The sequence below is a fragment of the Micropterus salmoides genome, unplaced genomic scaffold (genome assembly GCF_014851395.1).
Source record: "Micropterus salmoides isolate LMB-PRFRI ecotype aquatic unplaced genomic scaffold, ASM1485139v1 Ms_hic_scaffold_14, whole genome shotgun sequence".
Lineage (NCBI taxonomy): Eukaryota > Metazoa > Chordata > Actinopteri > Centrarchiformes > Centrarchidae > Micropterus > Micropterus salmoides.
The window spans coordinates 2,394,232-2,417,246 of NW_024040485.1; the positions used below are offsets into that span (position 1 = coordinate 2,394,232).

Genomic DNA, 23,015 nt, shown 5'->3' on the forward strand with positions numbered 1-23,015 from the left:
TTTAAATCCAGGAGGGGTCTTGGTTTTATTCACTTAAATGTTTGTAGTTTATTACCAAAAATGGACTTGGTCAGGACATGGGCTATTCAAACAGATGCAGATGTCCTAGTAATTTAAACTTAAATCTACCTTAGATAAGGACATTGGACGATCACAACGGAAAACTCTATAGCCGTTAATCACAAAGAAGGGTGGTGGTGTTGCAATTTATGTTAAGACTAAATTTAACATCAGGATCTTATTCTCAATCTACTGTTAAACAATTTGAGATCTTAGCATTAAACCTTGAAATAGCCAATAGTCAGCATATTACTGTTATTGGCTGTTACAGACCCCTTTCTGCTATTGCTGGTGCCGATATTGGTTTTTCTGACCATACTGTTGACTGGTTTACCAACTATTTGGCACACAGAACTCAGTGTGTTTATTTTGACGATCTCAAATCTGCAACACTGAATGTATCTAGTGGTGTACTGCAAGGATCTGTCTTGGGTCCAATTTTATTTACTATTTATATTAATAACTTGGGTCAAGACATCCCACAGGCTCATTTCCATTTTTATGCTGATAATACCATTATTTATTGTAAGGCCGCTACTTTACATCAAGCTTTTTCTTATTTACAATCTGCTTTTAACCTTGTTCAACTGTATCAGCTAAAGCTAGTTTTGAATGTTGAGAAAACAAAGATTATGCTTTTTTTCAAAATCTAAGAAGTCTCTGGACAGTCTTCCAAGTATGTTTTATTATACATGGTGAGCAGATCGAACAAGTCCAATTGTACAAATATTTGGGTATATTAATTGATGATCAGCTCTCTTTTAAGTCGTACATTGATAAACTGGTACAAAAGCTCAAACTAAAAATAGGATTTTATTTTAGAAACAAAGCCTGTTTTTCTTGGAAAACCAGGAAGAGTTTGGTTGCTGCAACCTTTCTCACGGCACTCTGTTACGGTGACCTGCTCTATAGAAATGCGCCTGGCCGATGTTTGTCTTTGTTGGATACTGATGGTGCTTTGAGGTTTGCACTTATATATCATGCAACATCAGTTCCTATAATTTGCGCTCCGGTAACTTGTATTTATCTGTACCTATGGTCCGTACAGAGCTCGGTAAGAAGGCCTTTAGTTATGCTGCCCCATCCACGTGGAATAGATTGCAGACTGATTTGCAGGTGCAAAATCTGATCCCTTTTGGTGAATTTAAACACCGCATGAAAGACTTGGAAGTAGACACTATAAATTGTTGTCACTGCTTTTAAAATAACTAAATCCTTTAAACTTACGGTATGTATAAGTTGTACTTTTAAGTGGTCGTTTGTTTATGTATTGTAAGGGTCTCGCTAATTGTTCTTTGTTGTCGTGCGTGTGCTCGTGTTCATATTTGTAACTGTGTTTTGTCAATATGCTGCTGTTTTGGCCAGGTCTGTCTTGGAAAAGAGGTTTTAAATCTCAATGAGATCATCTTGTTAAATAAAATAAAGCTAAAGCGATCAGAGTAAAAATGAACCACTGCATCACCTGACGATTGAGACAAAGGACAACCATATTAAGGGTCAACACTGTTCCTGTACAGCTTGGTAGGTCTCTATTCACTATTACAATCATTAAAAAACAAAAGCAGTAGGTTATATAACCTCACATTCAGTAGTAGGTAGTTTTAGCCAAGACTTCATCCAGCCAGAGGGAACGATCATTGACCGTCCGTAGCGGCCTGGGCCCACTGCGCAACTCCCACTCTGGTACGAGTTGTGTCGCTAGTACGGCCGATGTGCTGTGAACTGTTTGTGATCTTTTCCACTGGCTGGATGAATATTACGCATGATCCAAAATTAATTTAACTAGTAGTTTAACTAGTTACTTTCAGCAGTGAGTAATCTAGTAAAGTTACTAAAAGTAACTAGTAATGTGTAATCCATTACCTTTTTTGAGTAACTACCCCAACACTGGCTCTTGGAAAAATACAGCAACCTCTTTTGCACACGAGTCAGTGGAAGTATAAAAGTATCGGACCTCAGCTAGAGCGAGTGCTATTCTGCGCTGTGATTGGCCAGCTTGCGTAATCGGAGCGTGGCTTAGCGAAGGGTGAATTGCACCTTTTTTGAGGACAAAATGTGGGTTGTGTTCAAGATCAACAAAGTGTCACGTGAGTCCAAAAGAGGAAAAACATAAGTGGACTTTGTTACACTGAACTTAATAATATTTGTTATTAATTGTAGTATTTAATACATCTGTCTGGTATGGGTACTTTAGTAGCTTTAGAAACAAGCTGACCTGGATTGTTAAGACAGCAGAGAAGATGGAAGGCCTCCAACAAAAGCCATTAGATGACCTCTACAGTACAAAAGACTTGATGTTTACTGTGGTGGATTTCACAATTTTCAAGAGCCTACAAATTGATTTTAATGCCATACAGTTGTTGTAGTTTGATGTGCTGATTTTCCCCACTTATCAACACCAGCAGCAGTGGCTGTGACACTTGGCTCATGGAGAAAATGAAAGTACTTTAAATCCCTTGGCACATGATTGCTGCATTTTGTGTAAAATATCTTACTCCTTCTCTGAGTCATATCTCAGTCAAATCTGAACACACAGACATGAGACGCATCCACTTTCTGGGGATGTCATATTCTCTGATGTCCATAACGAATAAAAGTCCAAAGTCCGTGTAGAAGTTTAGAAATCAGAAAAATATGCTCCTTGTAACTCCGAACTTGCCTTAGACTTAAGATTTCTTCTGTATCAGAGTAATCCAGTAATATTTGTCTGCACATCAATGAGTACATTGCAAACAGGAACTACTAATATTTCTAATCCTGCATACTTTTAATGGTGCTAATGGAGCCAACACACAAATATGGCCTGTTTTATTTAAAATGCATAGTTTGCCTTTCAGTGGTTAAAACTCACCTGATTTTTGTATTGGAAATGCAGCTCGAGGGAGGGCTGGACCATATGACCTAAAATCAAAATCATCAACCGATCTACTGCGCATGTGTGGAACAAGTACACCAAGCTGACTCCAGAAACAGATGTAGTCTGCATCCGTGGTGTCCGCAGCTGTCCTTAAGGGGGAAGTACTGTACTAATAAGATTGAAAACTGAAATAACTGACCATGGTAAAGGTTTTGAATTTCGGTTTCGATTACTTTTCAATTAATTGTCCAGCCCTAGCTCAAGGTCAATTGGAAAAAAAAAAAAATGGTTAAACTAAACATAAAGGTACATTTTATAGAGGCAACCTCATCATGTTCCCTTTCAACCTGCTGCTAAAAACCCCTCACTCAAAAGTTTACCTATTTCCTTGTATGTCACAGATGTATTCGAAGTGCTTTACATTTCCAGTTGGTTTAAATGTGTCGGGATCTGGACTACCTCCAACAAGGTTTCTGTGTGTTCAGATCTTAAAGGTTATGTCCGATAAGAACTCTGTATCTGTATCCCAGGTGGAACTGGAGTATTTGGGATGCACAGAAGGAATCAAAGTCAATCAAACCCAGCAGGCCTGTGTTGGTTTTGATGCTCCACCGGCTGATTGTATGTGTGCAGTCGGTTCCTGTGCTCTTAGGACTGTTCCTCAGTTGTTGGCTGTGATTTGTATGCATAGTGGAGGACGGTTTCTTCTGCAAAGAAGGATTTGGCCTAAATATAACTTCAAAGGGGATGCGCCTGCCTCTCTTTCCTCCGCCGGTCGCATCTTTGCAGAGAGGGAAGCTTTTATCTTTGTGTGCTTGTTGTGTGACTGTCGGCTTGCTGCTTTTCTGCACCTTTCTTGAAGGATTTTACAGTTCTCCTCGGCCTGTTTTTGTAGTCGGATGTTTGTTTGTGTCTCTATCAACATCAGAAAGGTGTTGGTACAGGGATGTTGAGCAGCAGGACCATAGCAGAACAGCAGCTGCATGTGAAATGGCTCTGCAGGAAATGTTTCTCATGCAGAAATGACTGTATGTTATAATTAAATACACACCTCCATGTGCAGATTAACAAAAAAAAGTATTTGTATGCAAATTATGATGTACTGAATCGGAGGAGGTGAATGGAAGTTTAAGACTTGGATGTTAAAACAAACTAGCTTTTTGGTGCACTGATGAACTAAATTTAAAGGAATAAATGTTTCTCAAATATTAGCACTCATGTTGTTGGTGCTTTCTAAGACCATATCTTGGAAAAATACAGCAACGCCTTTTTCACATGAGTCAATGGAAGTATAAAAGTATCGGACCTCAGTTAGTGCGAGTGCTATACTGCGCTGTGATTGGCCAGGTGAATTGCACCTTTTTGAGGACAAAATGTAGGTCGTGTTCAAGATCAACAAATTATCACGAGTCCAAAAGAGGACTAGCATTCAAAATGACAAAACATGTTTTTAGCGTTAGCAATACTAAAATACTCAAATTGGAACATCTAATGTTATTATAATATTGAAAATGCTTTGGAATACTGAGCCAATGAAAGTAAAGGTCAAAACACTACATGGGCAAAAATATGTGGACAGTAACTATTGCTAGCTGCTCTGCGAGGCTGTACAGTGGTGATTGTAGCAGGTACTGTATAGCATTTGTTAACGCTCCTTAAAGAACTTCTAATTAGCAGTAAACACAAAGTACTATTAGTACAAAGACTATTGGGAAGGTCATTAGCATCATTAAATGTGCTACATGAAAATCAGAGGATCACCAAAGTTATTACAGTTTATCCTGAAGTGAACATGACTGGATTAAAGAAATTTGAGCCAGACATTCAATAGTTAAATATTTTAGTCTGGATCAAAGCGGTGGACCAAATTGCCTAGAGCTATGCTGCTAGCTTGTGGCTATTAGTAGCTGCTCTGGAGGTCTATCTTTTCTCAGTAGATGGTTTCCCAGCTAAAATTATTCTGAGCACTTAAAGTACTTCTTGTCCACATTGAGATCAAAAGTTAATTCTTGTTTATGCAAAGTTCATTCTACTCTTTCTCTTCAGCTACAAAAACAAAATGCAAGCATTTTAGGAGGTGGATGACATTTACTTGCCGATGCCAGTTTCAGCCTGATATGTCAGTCTGAAAAATCATTCACAGCGAGAGTAAACTGTTGAGTTAATGTACACATCACTATGTAGGTTGCATATCTTTTGCTGTTAATCTAAACTCTGTGGGCTCTTTGCTCCCTGTTTTGGAGTGCAGACTCGTATAGGCTTCTCCATACACGTGCTGGCTTGGCTTAGCTTTCTTTGACTCCCAGTAGGGCTGGGCAATAAAACAATAATGATAATTATTGCAATATAATTTTCCTCTATAACAATATGTTCAATATAACATATGCTGATTCTTCTGATATATTGTCAATAAATGTTTGTTTGAATTAATTCGAATCAGAAACAAATTAGCACTTCATTTTTCTATTAATATATTTATTTATTAATAATTATTATATTTATTATAATTATTATAGTAATTTTATCATAATAGTTTTGAATGTTCTCCCTCAGATTTGTGAAGTGATCCACTGTTTGGTATCAAGTGTTTTATCACGTTCTGACCGTAAATAAAAGTTTAACCACACAGTTAATCATCTGGTTTCTTCAATTTTCACTCCAGAGCAAAAATCAGCCTTTAAACTTGAAAGAAATAATGATTTGACATTTATCGTGATAATTATCAATGTCGAATGGTATAAAATGTTTTTATCGTGATAACATTTTTGGCCATATTGCCCAACCCTAACTCCCAGCGTGCAGCGATTTGCATCTCCCTTACAACAGGGTTACTCGCTTGGAGGTGTGTCTTGGCTGAATGATTAGTTGCTGTTAGTAAAAGTTGACCTTGGCTCAGAAAGGGAGGGCAGCGGTGGTAGAGCGAGCCAGAGAGTCAGTGAAGAGAGGGGGCTGCAAACAAAACTGAACAAAGCAGTGAAACAGAGAAATGTGATTTTCTGATTGTTTCACGGCTTTTACCTATTCTTATAACTACAGCTTCCAAAATACCTTTCAGCTCAATATTATTATGTTTTAAATTTCTTTTCCTGCAGCTAAATTATCAGTTAGAAGAGTGAAGAGTGTCATATGTAGAGATGATGGTCCATCTTTGGTCGGAATGTCAGGCCACCATTGTACCTCCTCTTCAGCTCCCTTTGCATCATGTATTGGAGCACATACACAGACACTCGCTGTGCGATCCCTCTGGCTCTGCATTCTGTCCTTTTTTGGATGTAGGATGCTGTAAGGTTGGTGTGCTCAGACATTCTTTCCACAGAGTTAAGCGAGGGTTTCCCACTGGCAGGAGGGAGACCCAGAGCTCCAGCAAAAACAATTTTGTTAGTTATTTTCTCATTTATTGTGTAATTAGCAAAGTGATACAACTTTCTGCTGGCACAGGGACTCATCTGCCAAGATGTAAGCTTTACTTGAAAATGGTGTGATAGAGCTGCAACAATTTGTAATATTTACTGACTAGTCTGCAACTATGATTTGAAAATTGATGAATAATTTAATTTATCTTTCTGTTTTCAAAGAAATTTTGCGTTTCTCTATTGATGTTATTGTAAATTGAAGATCTTTTTGGGTTTTGGACTGTTGGTCGGATAAAACAAGAATAGATATTTTTCACATTTTATAGACTAACTGATTAATCAAAGGGGGTAAAAATTGGTAGATTAATCGATAATGAAAATAATAGTATGCAGTGATCGTTGCAGCCTTAGACTGTGAGTGCATCACCGTCCAGTTAGGCTAAAATGTGTCAGTTTGTCAGTGAGCTCTGGCTGGTCAGTACAGGGCTTTTGGCGTTTGTGAGCTGGGGTGCCAGCTAATCCAAATTTATTCTTTAAAGGACACAAACTGCTTGTTGCTGTTATGAACATCTGGCACTGATGAACTAAATTTCATGTTCATGTTGTATAAAGCTATACAGTCTGTCATATCATTCTACTCTCAGGCTTCTCTAAAGATAGATGGATAGATATAGTGCTGGGCAACTATTAATGAATTCTGAAGTAGTATTTTGTCCAGTTTTCTTATTATTTATTTATTTATTTTTTTCTGAACAGGTATTAGCATGTATCTTTTATCAGGGAGTAGCAGAAGTACTATGTTCAGTAGGGTTGGGACGATGTCTACATTCAAACATCAGGATGGACGATGACGGGGAGGGGGGCGTGTAGCGGTCGTCTTATGTACATGTGTTCACTTGCACAGACTTCACTTGGTTAAAAACTTCAAGTGACGTTACAAGTCAGCACGGACCAGGTAACGTTAAAGCAGCATTGAACACAGGGTGCAGATGTTGGTTTCAGCTGTTTGAGTTGTCTGACAGGATGCTGCCGTGATAAGGGATCGCGGGTGGAAAATATGGAAAAGAGATGACAGCATAGTCTACTGAAGCCTCCCTCCGCTGCTTGTTTGAGTGGGTGATTTGCAGGCTGATCAACATCCCGCCCCTCCTGTGACCATGGTTTGACTGCATGTGTATTCAGAGCCAGTGAGCAACGGACTTTCTAACTAATAAGAATTTTAAAAAAACTGCGTTAACGTGCCATAAAATAATTGTCGGCGTTAATTTATTAATGTGTTAACGCGATAATAACGCATTAACGTGCCCAGCCCTAGTATATATGTATGTATGTATGTATATGTATTAGGGATGAAACGGTATGAAAATTTCATATCAAGATTATAGTGACCAAAATTATCACAGTATTGTAAAAATGTGCCAAAAAATATTAAAATGTACTGATACACGCACTGAATCACCAATCCTAAAATTAGTGTCTCAGCTGTCTAATCAGCCTGTGGCATAATAGTGTCTGCTCCAGCCATAAGTGACAAACACACACCCGTTTCCCAGGGCCTTTTTACACATTCCTCGTTTTTTCAGTTTGATCTCAACCACAATAATGCATAATTGCTATGTAAAACCAAAACTATCGGCATCAAATGTTTACAGTTGTACAAAAATGCAATCCGTGATTCAGGTGTGGAAAGTTCTCAACTGTAACCGTAACTTAAAATCCAATAAAAGGTTCTTTATAGAATTGTGTGTGTGCAATAGACCCTGCACACACACAATTTACAGCAACAGCAGTGCTGAGTAAATCTGCATTATACTTCAATCAGGATGATTAAAACACCTTCAACCCACACATTCCTCATTAATGTCATCTCTCCAGTGTACATGTGTGTGTGCAGGGTGTTTAACGTGCTCCCCCTTATCTCTTGGGGGAATCTGTACCGAGTAGGTTTTGAGCGTTTTTAGCCATTTGGATTCGACTCTGCAGCGCTGCAGCTTCACCTGCAGCCTTCAGCAGATTTGCTGCTGCTGCTGGCGAGGGGAAACACAAGCACTGCAAGGTCAGAGATGAGTCAGTTTGTGAAGGGGGTGGGGGGAGAGAGAGTGGAATCACAGAGAGAGAGGGAGTGTGTGTGAGAGAGAAAAAGAGACCGCGGCGTCGAGGTCCACCTGGCAGGCCATCCTCTGCTTCGTCTTCAACAAGATGGATTCAGAGAACAACGAGTCTGGTAGGGGGCTGCTTTTTAATTTGTGTCTCGCCAGTGTTTCTGTGTGCACACAATGTTGCCGTACCCCACTGTGTGTGTGTGTGTGTGTGTGTGTGTGTGAGAGACAATAAGTAAGGGCGACTAACAGATTCCAGGTCTGCAAGCCTGCACGGCGGCGGCCATTGATCTGCTCCCTATGTGAACCATCAAGCCCACTCATCCCGACCATCCAATCAGCTGCCTGGTTCCACTCTACTGACACACCTTGAGACCAATCGGTGCCACGGCACAGATTTCATATTGTCATAAGAAGGGAGGGATGGTGATGATTTGTTGCTCTTGTTATTGTTTTTATGAATTAAAGCTCAGGCTGTTTCACTTCAGCTGCTGCAGTGTCAGGTCCCATTTTAAAATGCTACTCAACATGAGATATATAAAAAATCCTGTTTCATCGGCCGGCCGATCACTACTAGTCATTATACAAATTGTGCAGAATATAAAAATATTTTGTATAAACTTTTTCTTGGTTTTTGTGGCATTTGCACCTCATCCTCTGGCATGGATGCCTTTTGAAACATGAACATGAAAATGTTAAGAGCCATTCACAACCAGACTTTTTGTATTCACAGGTGTTTTGATGATTCAGCTGTAGTCACAGTAACATCCATTTGGAAATACCTTCCATACTGATCACTGTGACTGGAAATGTATCTGGCGTAACAAGCTGCTTCAGCCCTCCATCACTAGTTTTAATAACAGATATTTACAAAATTCCAAACTGTTCTCTATGTAGACTGCCGGTATACAGTGTCCACAGGTGAATCTGAGCATGAAGGACTGTGCGTGGTTGTTTGGTTTGCGTCCTTGAGCCTCAGGCTGATTGGCAGCAGCACTGTAGCACCAGAGGTCATCTGTTGTCTTTCATGCTCAATTAAGTCACACCCTCCCACTCTGCTACCTTGCTGCTAGACACAGACACACACAGACACACAAACACACACAGACACACACATACACTTGTACTTCCATATACTTGTGAGGACCCTCATTGAAATGCATGTCTAGCAACTAAATGTGTAACCTGCACCTTAACCTAATTCTGACCTTGGTTCTAAAAGGAGGCTTTAACCCTCCAATAGTCTTCTGAAGAAGTGAGGAGTCGACATAATGTCCAAACATGTCCACACACTGTATACAATTCAAATTGGTCCTCACAAAGATTGTGTTCTTGTAATTCTATCACACATGTATGCACGAACAGTTGGATGCAAAGACGGCGCACACACACACACACACACACACACACACACACACACAGTCAGAATAGCTGACTGTAAAATATACAGTAGTGGACACACACAGTTACAAAACATACACAATAGCTGACTGCAACAATCAGCTGACTGAGCAGGATGACATCTGGTTACATACAGACATACTTCTCACAGCACTGTAGCATCCATTCATTCTGACACAAACACACACTCTGTAAGCAGAGATACTCAAACACAAAGCACAAGTACAGTTCTGGCAATGATATGAGCGAGGGAGAATCTGATAGAGAAGAGTTAACCAGGGCCGGCCCTGACAGTGTTGGAGCCCTAGGCTGGGCTAGTAGACCCAAGTGCAGGACTGAGAGAGGGAGGAGACTGCATAAAAGAGGAATATTTACTGCAGGGTTAAAGAGATCAGATATTAAACCGGGGATGAGCGAAGGCAGAGTGGAAGTCTAGATACATTAAGAAACCGAGTTGGTGGCTGCTGTGCAGAGGAGGGGGAACCATAGCTGAGAGTCCAGACTGTGACCCGAGAAGGTCCAGAGCAGAATATGGGAATATTTTAGCCAGGTTGGGGGGTCTAGGGAGAGAAGATAGGATGAGTGCCATTTCCAGTAGCGGAAAGTAACATGCTATTATGCAAAATTCACTTTTTACTTTTATTATAGCCTACTACATGTTCTTCTTATACAGTCGGCGAGACGCTGCTCAATGTCTGATTTTACTACCAAACCATGGTAGTAAAATCATATAAGATTGGGAGTCAAATCAGGCTCCGCCTATCAAATCTTTGACTATTTAGAGTCACTCCTAGTTTGTTGTAGCCTTCAGTTTACTGATTAACTTTTAAATGTAGGCTATTTGACTGTTTTGATTTGTAATGAAATTAATCAGTTGTAAAATTAATAAACTCCATAACTGCTGTTTTCATCACTCAGTTTAAAGTGCTCCCACACAGCGGAGAGCTTCATTTTGTTTTCCCTTTGTGAACTGGAGCGTTACGTCCACTGCTGTGAGCGGAGGACAGGCCAGACAAAAAACCTTCAATATTCAAATCCAAAAATTGAATGCGTACCCAACGATCGAATATTTGAATATTCGAATATTAGCGTTCAGCCCTACAAATTAATTTTCACCTTGTATCATTCATGCAAATTTGACCAGTGGAGCGTATGTTCAGTCCGTTTATTTGTCCCAAACAGCCAGTGTACAAACTGCACAGACATTAGCTGCAGCTATAGCTAGCAACCTATGTGCCGGTTTGTGTGTTACAGCTCAGCTTCTGACTGAACTCATCGGAAACTCCACGTCTTTATTTCCTTCCAGTCTCTGTTTCCTATTGTCTCCGCATTTTTATGAAGCAGATTCATGAATTCCCAGTCAAGTTAAAAAAATTTAACTTGCATTTGTTTACACAGTCTGTACACAGACCGAAAGGCCTTGGATTTTGTCTGAGAGAGGGGCCCGCAGTGTCAGGCTTTGCAAACCTCTGACATCCCTCATACATCCAAATGTTCCGCTTCCTCTGCCCTCTCTTGTAATGTGAATATCCAAGTGATGCTGCAAATGGTGGTGTTGGTTGGTTGTTAATGAAGTTTTCTCCAATTTGAGCTCAGTCCACACAGCCAGAACCACAAATTACTGTAATGAGTGGAGGGAGTTGTTTGTGTTTTGTTTTTTGTTTTTTAAAATCTCAGCTTTTTAATTATGAATATTTGAAATCACAGTTTTACAGACTAGACTGGATGAATCAATAATAGCTGACTGCTGCAGACAACAACATCACTGAGTAATAAAGGGCTGCGTATGAATTAATTGATGTGTGTGGGTGTGTTATTGCTTTGATTAACAAAGCTGATGATGCTGATGGAATTTGAGTTTGATTGGAGTGATCAGATCTGCTGTTTGAATCAGCTCCACCTTCATGCACAAAATGCAAAAGGCATCCTGATTGGCTGGATAACAGCAATCGAATATTATCAGTATTACAGTAGCAGTGTGAATATTAACAGTACAGTAGTAGTGTAATAGTTGATTTCCCATACTGCAGCAATGGTAGGAATCTATCAGCCTTGGGTTTACAGCACTGTTAGGATGGATGCATCATCGGGGATTAACTTCTAATCTAATGCAAATCGATTGTGCGGAACTTGCATTGTTCTGCAATGTGTTTCCCTTCCTCCTGCTCTCTCAACACACCCAGTTGAGGTAGTTGGCCTCCCACCTTGAGTCTCGAGGTTTCTACCTGTTAAAATGTTTTTTAAGAGATAAATGTAAAAGCTCCGTACTTGTATAGCCTTTCTAGTCTTTTCTACCACTCAAAGCGCTTTTACAGTACATCTGCATTCACCAGTCATACACATTCATTCATACACTGAGCCTAAGTGCTCAAACGGAAACTAACATTCACACACATCCATACACTGGCGGAACAGCCGCCAGGGGCAAATCGGGGTTCAGTATCTTGCCCAAGGACACTTCGACACACAACCAGGGGGAGCCAGGGATTGAACCGCCGACCTTCCGATTAACGGCCAACCTGCTCTATCTCCTGAGCCACAGCCGCCCCATAATAAGATAATGGACTTATGTGATTGATCCCACACAGGGGAAATTCACTTCTTACAGCAACCCAAAATACAACACAACAGATAAAACAATACACGTTAAATAAAAATAGAATAGAAAAATACAAGAGAATTAATATGCTTGCTCGTGGTGGGAACTGTTGGGTCTCTGTAAATAATATTACAAAGAGCACGGTCAAGACTTGCTCTATGTAAAGTGCAATGAGATAACTTCTGTTATGAATTTGCGCTGTATAAATAAAATGTAATTGATTTTGTAATTTCTCAAATTACTGTTTACTTAAACTTTGGAGGATCTTGAGAGCCATTGATGGTATTTGAACAAAAGTGTATTTGAATTCTTTTAAAATAACTCAAATATATATATATATATATATATATAGGCCTATGAAAAATGTATGAAACATTATTGTTTTTTTGTCTTCAGAAGGGGCCAGAGATGCTCACAAGTCTTGGAGCTAGAGTCCAAGTCAAGTCTCAAGTCTCTCGTGGTTATAATGAATGTTGTATCACCTGCTGCATTCAGTCCAGGCTGCTTAAAACACTGCAGAGCTATAAGGGATTCTGTAACTGCAACGTGTTTTTCACTTACAAAGCACAACCATGTAATGTGCAATGCAATTAACAGCTTATTAACTACTGTAAGTCAACACACTCCGCAGACTCTCAAACCAGTGTAACGTTATAACTAAATAAATCTGTAACATTACATGATTAACAATAAACCTGTAACCAGTTTGCAGCCAACGGTAATAATTAACATGATGGCAGCCAGCGGGACGTAAATGATTACGTTAATCGACCACCACAAGTTTGGCAAGCAAGTAAACGCTCATTCATCTTTTCATAACGACAGCAGAGTTAACCTCTGATAGGTCGTAGTTAATGCAAGAAGCAAGCTAACGTTAGATGGCCAATGCTGAGCTAAACATGTTTACTAACTTCAGGTTACTAACCTATCTTGCGTTCAGTGCTTCTTTGTGTGGGCCTTGTTGTATGATGAATAGCACAGCAGCTGCCGGTGTTTATCTCTCACGTGTGGCTGTGCGCCACTTGATAAGATGATATAATGTTATTTGATATTATTAACGTTATATGATTTAATGTTAAGTTATAGGTAACGGAGGGAGGGGAATAACAGCTGAGTGGATGAATAACAGATGAAACTCTGATATGAAGTGAACTACAATTTAAAGCACACATTACAAATTTTGCAGATTTAAGATCAAAATCACAGAACCAAGATGAATTTGAGATCAGATGTTGTAAATGTGTGCCTTTTTTTATTATCTATTACCTGCTCAATATCACACTCACAGCCACAGGAAACAATGTATCAATTTAAAGTCGTTGTGTATGAGATTCTGAACATTAATGTAACAGCAAACTATTTGCTTTGTAAAGATGAAGTGGAGTAATGGCGTCCTAAGCAGAGAATGTAACACTCCCTCTGTGTGAGTTGTCATGCAAGCTTCTCTGTGCTTTATTTTGGTAGCCGGTCTGGTAGCAGGTGCATGTTAGTGCATGTGAGTCCCTCCCTGGGACACAGATGGTGACGTGGGAGTGGACTGTCACTCTTTTTCCCCCCATGAGAATGAATAGTGAAATTGACTCCCCTCCTGTGGGAATCCCGCAGTAATCCCGTGGCCACAGGATTCCAAAAAAATGTTATCCTCTACTGTGAAAGTGTCAGCTTCTTTCTCATCTAACGCAGTGAACTAAGGATTTATTTCTACCAAACCAGAGCTGGTGATTGTTGGAGCATTGGAAAGACTAACAAAGAATGTTTTGGTAAGTTTTATTTAGTTTCTGTTCAGTTTGAATGAAGTGGGTTTTGGGTTTGTTTTGGCCTGAGATGACTTTTAGTGGCAGCGAGTGTCTCATACATCACCTTTTTAAAGCCAGAAGCCTGATGTTCTCACATTTCCCAAACATGAGACCACTGTGCTTCACAGAATACTTGTTAGTTCTTGGAGTCTCTTTCTTTACTGCAGGATTAATTGATATTGCCCATGGCTGAAGTCCTAACTTGATCAGTTTAATTCAGTCTCTCGTAGATCGAGAAGATTTGATTGCTGATAGAGATTCATTCAAAGGCAGTCCCTGTTAATTGGATTTGCTTCGGTTTAAAAGACAGACGATTCTTTTTAAAAGACTGTTTCTGACTCGAAAGCTTCACTGTTCATTAACCTAGCTGATACATGACTGCAGACAGTTTGTGTATCTCAGACATTTACCCCAGATAATATACTTCATGACAGAAAATATGTCCCTGTTGTTGCTGTTCAGTTTGTTTGGTTATGCTTAAGGGAAAATAAAATAATAGAATCTATAAAACGCCAAAATGAGACAACAGCATAATTATTGAATCCTGTGTTTGACCTTTAACCTCTTCAGTGCCTCGCAGCTGCTTTTGTATAGTTGTTAAATTCTAGCACAAAACGGGTGTTGATCAGCTATTGGCTGAGCATGCCAAGATGCGCCAAAACCATGATAAACAATTGGGCTTATTCCACTAAATATTGATTGCTGAACCCTTACTGAGCAACGCTGTTGTTTAGTTTGCAGTATTTAATGAGAGTGTGTGTTTTTGGTACTTTGAGTTGTCAGTTGTTTTTGCGTTTTCAGATTGATTCAAATGAGGTTTGTATTTTGCAAAAGGAAATTAACAGCTAGGATTAGTCACATACCCTTAACAGTCACAAAACAGTTTTTTGTTGTTTTTAGTTTTTACTAGCAGATTGTTCTGGGGGTCTCCCTTGGTCGGCTTATTGAAGAAAACTTGCAGGGATAGGCTGCTAACCTTGGCTCAGGTTGTCGGTTTGATTGTCCTTTGTTACTGCTCTCGTAACTAACCACGTGGCTGGCCTTCTGACTCTGTTGTCGTGGGGAGGAGTGAGTTAACTCGATGAAATAAAGCTTAAAAAGAACTTGGTCGTTTTTGAATTAAGATTGCGTGACTTAATGGTCCGATAACTTCAACAAAAAGAAAATAAGATGACTCTACAAACAAAAGAAAAAGATAAATTCAACGAAAGTTTGCTGGAAGACAAAGAGAGCTTTAGAAATCACGGTGCCGCGCCGGACCCTTAGGTTGCTAGGAGACGAGAGCACGCTGAGCGCGTGCCGAGAGCTGCTGAAGAGACGAAATACAAGGGAAGAGAGCAAGCAACAAAGAGCTCCGCTGTTTTGTTTGTCTGGCCCCTTGGGGCATGTCCCCAGGGGGCTTAGCTTCCGGTCTCCTCTGAGACTTGGGTGTATTAACTTTTTAATATGGTCCTAAAGACTATATGCGCGTATTTTAATCAAATACCTTTCCACAATGGAACCTTAGATGTCAAACGGTTATACTGTTCTTGGTATTAAGCATTTGATAAAAAGGAAAACAGTTGTCAGTAGTTAAACATTAAAAGGGTTAAGGGATTAAGATGATGGATGGATGGATGGATGAAATAATAAATAAGCAAGTTATACGAACATGGCATCATATTATGAACAATGAAATACAGAGTAATACATTAAAGAGCAGGAGCGGCATTTCAGAACGATGCCATGTAATACTTAGTTTGTCCTCTTGGGGGACTCTAGTTCCATGAGAGGAGACTGAAGATTTGATTATTTCTTTAAAACAATCATTTGCTCAGGAGCTGGGGGAAATAATTAATTTAATATTACATTTGAGCTGGAAAATTAACCAAGTAACACAGGATAAAATTTCTGTATGATATAATTTCTGGGGGAGTATATGAAGTGTTAGGAATAAAGCATTGGTTAAAAACATCACTTAAACGAATGTCAGGAATCATTGCTGAAAATTAAAGAGCACTGCAAAATGAACTTCTATGGATTCTTCTTTACAATAGCAACAACACAGTAATATAACTACTCAAATGGAAGTGGAGAGACCTGCTAAGTATTTAACAAAGATTATTTACGTAAAACAATAAGGCAAGTATTAAGGAGAACATTCTTGTTCCCACAAAGGAATGTGGGCTGTCCTCCTCTGGTGTTCTGGAGTTTCTCACCAATTCACATTCCAAAAGAGTTCTGATAGGCTGTTCAGGAGAAAGTTTCTGGTTAGTGTTGATATTGTCATTTTAACAGTCAGGGCATCGAGTCTTATCTCAGCTTCACCAGAGGTTGTAAGTTTTACGATCTAACTGCCCAAAACAGCACTTAGGGAAAGCAAACCTTTCACTTAGGTCAGGCTGTCTGTTGAGGGGGAAAAATATCTCAATCCCCCCTTTCCTCAGGGAGAGACAGAGATTTTCGGAATCTCTTCTTGGCATAAAATAATTAAAACAACACTGGCTGATCCACTACACATGTGTATTTCACTTTACACATAATCTGCCATAATTGCAATGTAGCACATTCACATGTAGTTCATCCCTTTACCAGCACTCTTTAATTCTAACCAAAGCTACGTGAAACCATTTAACCACCATCGGTATAAATCATGCTGTCTAGGATACAGTGAGGTGCTGCTGAATGCATCTAATACTAGAGGAATGTCTACAACGTTATGGCTCTGACTACAGCGTTCCACATCTACAACGTCACAAAAAGAGAAGCTACAGGAAGCCGTGTTAGATTCTTGTTCAGCTCACGTTTATTTACATGTCCGCTCTGGTTTAATAATTTCCGACACGCAGACTAACTGCAGACAGGCACCTCGCAGATATATTTAGAATACGTCTGAAACTATAGTTTAACGACTCATTAAGATGTTAGCGCTTCTCCACTGATAAACACGGCATTAGCTTTATGGCTAATTCAGCAACGGGCAGCGTGAGCTGCTGTAATGTTACGGCAGCGTGAGCTGCTGTAACGTTACGTGATTTTTGCGAATACTTAGAAGTGATGAACTAGGGACAAATGTGGACCGTTCACTAGAACTGCCACACTGTTCCAGAATGAATCTACAGTAACGTCTGTCAGCAGCTTCCAACACCCAGCTACCGTAACATTAAACTGCTGTGAGCTGCTAGGAAGCCGGGAGAGTGCAGTGAAAAACGGGAGGGTTAGCAAGTCATGACTGTTTTAAGGAGAGGAGAAGTGACTGGGTCTGTTTTTATTAGAATTATTAAAGTTGTGTAATTAACTTGACAAAGACTGACTCACAGCTCACACAGCCCTCTGCGTGGAAGCTCTGGTAAGCTCTGGTAAACTCCGGTCAGCTGATTGTTTTCTTCTGTGGTTTTTGTGGTGAGGTAGTTAACAGGGGAGCTGCAGCTGGTTGCCCTCTGGTGGACAAACTATGAAACACCCATGACATGAGTGAAGGATTAAATGCAATTAGCTCATATTGGCCGACAATATCAGTCGGGCTCTGAAACAAAGTTTAATGGAAACTGTTGCTCTGCTCTGGATGACTGACCAGAGACAGACCCTCATTTTCTGTCTCTGAACCGTTCAACTGAAATATGAACAAAAGATATCTTGGGTTCATTAAAATATATTCAAACTATCAGACATGATTTTAAGAACATAAAAGATGAACATTTACTGACACATGACTTATTTGTTTGTTTATTTGTAAAACTGGGGTTTATGGAAGAATTATATTTTTTATCTTGTTTTGACATGGTTTAATCACAATCACATTGATGTAGGTCTTCCATTTCAAGAATGCATGGCTGTTATTGAACTAGTGTTGTTCCACAGTGGAAAAGTTTAACTTTATTTAGGGATAAGTAAGGTGATAATTACTTAATTCATCCCTTATTCAAACCTAGTTTTATCATTAATCATTTTTTGCAAATATATGTGTTTAGCTGACTGCTGTGTTTTGGCACCTCCTGAGCCTTTAGTTAATCACTGCTGCTAGCACTATTGCCACTTTTTTGATACTGTATCATGCATAATGCACAAAATTTAAAAGACACAAAGGGAAACACACAGGTTTCGTGTTTTGATTGATTCCTTTTGGAGAGTGTTTGAGTAAATGCTTTGTCCCCCAAAGACAAACAACCTCTTATAAATTTAGCTATAAATTTAAACATGCAATATACGTTTTCTTAGGAAGTAAACAATGGCCAAATTAGCGCAGATTAAAATCACAGAAGTGACTGCAGAGGTCTGAGCTTCAGGGCAGACTGTGACTGTCTCTCTGCTCCATGCTGCTCAGACCTGAAGGCAGCTCACTCTGCTGGCAAAGCTCCATAAATGGTATACATGGTCATTTAATGGTCCACTGCCTCAGTCTACTGATGGATGCTCACCATCACTCATCTGCAGCTGCAGTCACAAGATGTGTTGTCATATAGTCTGCTTTCTTTCTTAGGACCTGTCCTGTCCTCTCAGACTTCAGGAGAGATCAGTCTGTCCTCAGTCACATGTCTCTGAATGTTTGTCTCATTACCGACCGATGATGTGTCTCTATTAAGAACATCATATTTTGTTTTTGGTTCTGATTGGTGGCATTTAATATTGATGCAATTAATTCCAATGAATTCACAGGAACCAGTGCTACATGTTACCAGTATTATTGCTTGTAATATTATTTCTTTGATAGTAGGCATGGGCCAGTTACCGGCTTCAAGGTTTTCAAAACCACAAGTTTTCCTTTACCATTGCTGCGGTATGACACGAGGTCACGAACCCTCCCCCTCTGGTCACTTGTGTGCAGGTTTGCCGAAGAAGGGGAACCCCTGAACATTTTCCCCCGTCAAAAGACGAAGGCAATCCGTCAAATACGATATCCCATCTACAGGACCACTCATCACTCTGCGCTGCATTCAAAGTCACACGATCTTGAAATGAACATTTGCAACAAGCTAAGTGAGTTAGCGTGTTTAGCACAGGTGAAATAAATACCATTGGCATGCTGCCAAGGAAGATAACATGACTAATTAACTATTAGCTAACATCCGCTAGTTTCACCCTTTACGTGGGAAGGGTCCAGCTGCAGCCCGCAGACAAACGTGACGGAAGTTGAACTTCCATATGTGGTTCATCCCAGAAGCCAACGCACACAAAACGTGATCATGTTTATTGCGGGCGCTCGGCCCACGCAGAGCCGTTATATCACAGCCGTTAACGGATCTGCGTTAAATAAGTGTTGACGTAGTAATCAGTGTACATTATGCGTTTAATATTTACTATACTATAATTATATAGTATTGTAGTGAACCGACAGTGTGGATTTGTGCATTTTATATTAAATAATTTGGAGACTTAACTCTTTTCTCTCCCAGAGAGAAGGAGGATGGGGTTTGATTATCAACCCTCTACAGACGGCTTAAGAGACCCCAAAAGAGGGGGGGTTGAAAGGTCGCTTTCCCTAAGTGCTCTGTGTTTCATTACCTCATCAAAGAGATACTCTTTTTCACGCCTAGATGAGGAACTCCAGGACACCAGAGACACAGACCTGAACTCCCTTATGCAAACAAAGATTGATGTGCAAACGTGATAAGCCAGGATATGCGAAAAGGGGACACAACTCCTGGCCTTCTTGAGCTAAAACAATGTTTGATTATAAACTGTTCTCTTCAAATAATAATCCTTGCTAAGTTAGTAGTGTGGCTGCCTCTATTTGAGTAGTTATGTGACCATGTTGTTGCTATCTGTTGTTATTATTGCTGAAAAGAATCTAAATAAGTTACTTTTGCAGTGTTTTAATTTTCAGCAAGATTAAGGACACTCATTTTATGTGTAACCAATGCTTGTTCACAATACTTTCTCACACAATTCCTTTAGAAATGATGATAAAGAAATGTCATACTATACTCTATTAATAGCCAGCTTGAATTTAAGGCTAACTAACTAAATTTTCCAGCTCGTGAGAAGATTGTTTTAGGATTAATGTAAGCTGTCGTCATGTAACCTGAGCTCCCCCAAGTGGACGAAATAAGTATTACATGCCATCATTCTGAAATGCTAACCTTTTAAGGTCTAATTACTGACAATTGTTTTCCTGTTACCAAATGCTTAAACTTAGAACGGTACAACCGTTTGACCATTGAGGTTTGATTGTAGGAAAATATTTGATTATAATACGCGCAAATAGATTTTCTTTTCCTTTTATAGACATATTAAAAGTTTAGAATGACAGTCCCTCGGGAAACCGGAAACGGCCTGCCATGCGGGAAACGAAGCACTGCCCTCTGGGGAACCACGCCCCAGACAACAAAAGCGCGACACACGACGTCGTTCGCCCTCTCCCCCGCTGTTCTCTGGACGCTTCCCTCTTGTCTGCCGGCTTGTTCCGGGCTCTCCAACGGCGCTCCCGGCAACGCCCTAAGAATTCGACCAGCATAACAGTCTTTGTTTTGCCTGAAGCTACACACGCGAAGTGCCGCGACATTGATTTTTCCCTCATTTCCAGCAACTTGATTTATTTTCTTTCTTTTGTTTTGTTAAAAGTTATCAGTCCGTTAAGTTACACTGGTCTAATTCAAGAACGACCAAGTTCTTAAGCTTTATTCGTCGAGCTAACTTCACCGAGGTCAAACCCAGCCGCGTGGTCTCGCCAGCGGCAACAAAGGACACCTGAACCTGAACGGCCAACCCTTGAGGGTTTTTCTTAATTCCAGACACGGAGAACCCCGGAGAATTCCCTAGCAAAAAGCCCGGAATCGGGCAGCTAGCGTGGGACCCGTGCAACAGGCCAAGGCAGGCCGCCGACCTACAGTAAGACCAAAACCCTACATTCTGTAGTCAGGGATGTCCCATAGTGTTAATATTGTCTTTTTAACTCCTAAACCCATAGCTTACTTTCATTAGTTCTCCTCTGCTGTATGAGTCAAATCCTCCCACAATCGCACCTCCATTCTCATTGTTTAGTCATTGTTTATTTCTCTGATGTATTTAACCACCTTTTTATGTCACCTTAGTTAGTCAATAAATTCTCTGTAACCAAGGAATTGTGTGTGTTGCCTATTTCTAAGTCCCTGCCAAGAGAATTTACCTTTTAGATATGAGACTGACTGATTGATTTAAGATAATTGAGCGATTATTAACTAACTGATCACTGGTGAATAATTGTATAATTATTAAAAGCTACCTAGAGGCCCGGAGACTCTAGGTTAATAACAACTCCGGTGGTGCCCCTGCGAAACGAGAGCTTTTTATGGATTAATATTTTCTGAATATTAAAATTCATAATTGGGTATTAATTCTCATAAATTTATTAAAATTCATACGTAGTTTAGACCTGCTACAGTATAGTATACCAATACTATAATTCCTGCAGCAAGGACAGTCCCTCATACCACTGTTTATTTTTTATTTGTTCCAAAGTGCTTTTAAGTTTCTTTAACTTTACAGCATTACTGAGAATTTAATGTTTTTCATACCGCTGTATTTTATCATTAACATTATCGTACAGATGTAAATGCTCCGTATTTGTATAGCACCTTTCTAGACTTTTTGAACACTCAAAGCGCTTTTACACTGAATACACATCTGCATTCACCATTCACACACTGAGCCTAAGTGCTCAAACAGAAACTAACATTCACACACACTCATACACTGGAACAGCCACCAGGGGCAATTCGGGGTTCAGTATCTTGCCCAAGGACACTTCGACTTGCAACCTGGAGGAGCCGGGGAATGAACAGTCGACCTTCCGATTAACGGGCAACCCGCTCTACCTCCTGAGCCTACAGCTGTTGCTGGACATGTCTGCTGCGTTGGCTGCAGTGTTCTGTGTGACTGGGCCTGGGGGAGCTGACTGTCCACCAGCTAGCTAGCTAGCTAGGGGGCGTCGGGGGCTATCAAGAATAGCTAGCTAGCTAGCTATTCTTGATAGCCCCCAACGCATATTGGCCTTAAGTTATTTATTGTATGCAAGTCTACCGGTTAACCCTACAGCAGGAACCTCCATGTATTAGAACCCACTTCCCTTTGCCACATATAACCACAGGTGTTGCCTAATCAACCAGGACTGATACAAGGTCATGTGAAGATGTTAATTAACAAATGCTCCTGTCTTTGCCGCCTAGGCCCTCACTTATTTAGTTACTTTGTTGCTGTGGATTCACCGCTCTGTCCAACCGAAAAATAATAGTTGAAGTGGAAGTTGAATGGTTTGAGTTCCTGGCTTTGTTACAATTTTTACTATATGCCGCAACCTTTCCTATTGCAATGCCTTAAAAGTGTTTTTTGTGGAGTGAAAACTGATGATTCAAACTTCATAGACAAAGAACTAAACATGTTTCCTTCAGACTGAGCCATCCTTTGGTTGTTGCGGGTGCAGCTCTTGCTCATCAACACATTGCTGTGCTGAGCAGATGTGTTTTTTCAGCACAAGTAAACTCAAGTGGTGTTGCGTAAACAGCAACATATGCCTGTGAGTGCTGTAGATCTCTTCCTGCGGTGGCATTTGGCAGCCTGCTCACTGCATTGAGACATTGAGATTGAGTCTATCACAAGAGGAAGCAACAGAAAATTTCCCCACTCAAGGATTTCTTAACTGGAGTTTTGAGAATACCCAGTTCCCTGGCAGACCAGAGGTTTATTTAACTACTGACGTGCCTTTCAGCAAGGAACTTGAAGTCTAGTTGTAGTAGAAATGGGCAGCTCTCATTGCAGAAAAATTAACTTGTGCTTTTTAGTCTTGTATTGGGTAATAGTTTTGTAAATGAACGGTTCATTTAAAGAGATCAGCCCATTCCAGTTTCCCTTACATACTGTATATAAGCCCTAGTTGCACTTTGCTGTGACTTGCCA

At 40.1% G+C, this 23,015-nt stretch overlaps 1 protein-coding gene across 2 annotated transcripts in view; it reads left to right on the forward strand.

Annotated features, from left to right (window-relative positions):
- The window catches only part of efr3a (EFR3 homolog A (S. cerevisiae)), a 171,573-nt gene that overhangs the window by 5,956 nt on the left and 142,602 nt on the right, over positions 1-23,015 (forward strand). The window contains exon 1 of one of the 2 annotated variants that reach the window (XM_038717237.1): positions 8,455-8,494. The exons of the other annotated variant lie outside the window; for it this stretch is intronic. Coding sequence (XP_038573165.1) covers positions 8,470-8,494 — 25 coding nt within the window. The 5' untranslated portion in view covers positions 8,455-8,469. Of the gene's footprint in view, positions 1-8,454; positions 8,495-23,015 lie in introns of those variants that run through there. 2 annotated transcript variants of the gene reach the window in all.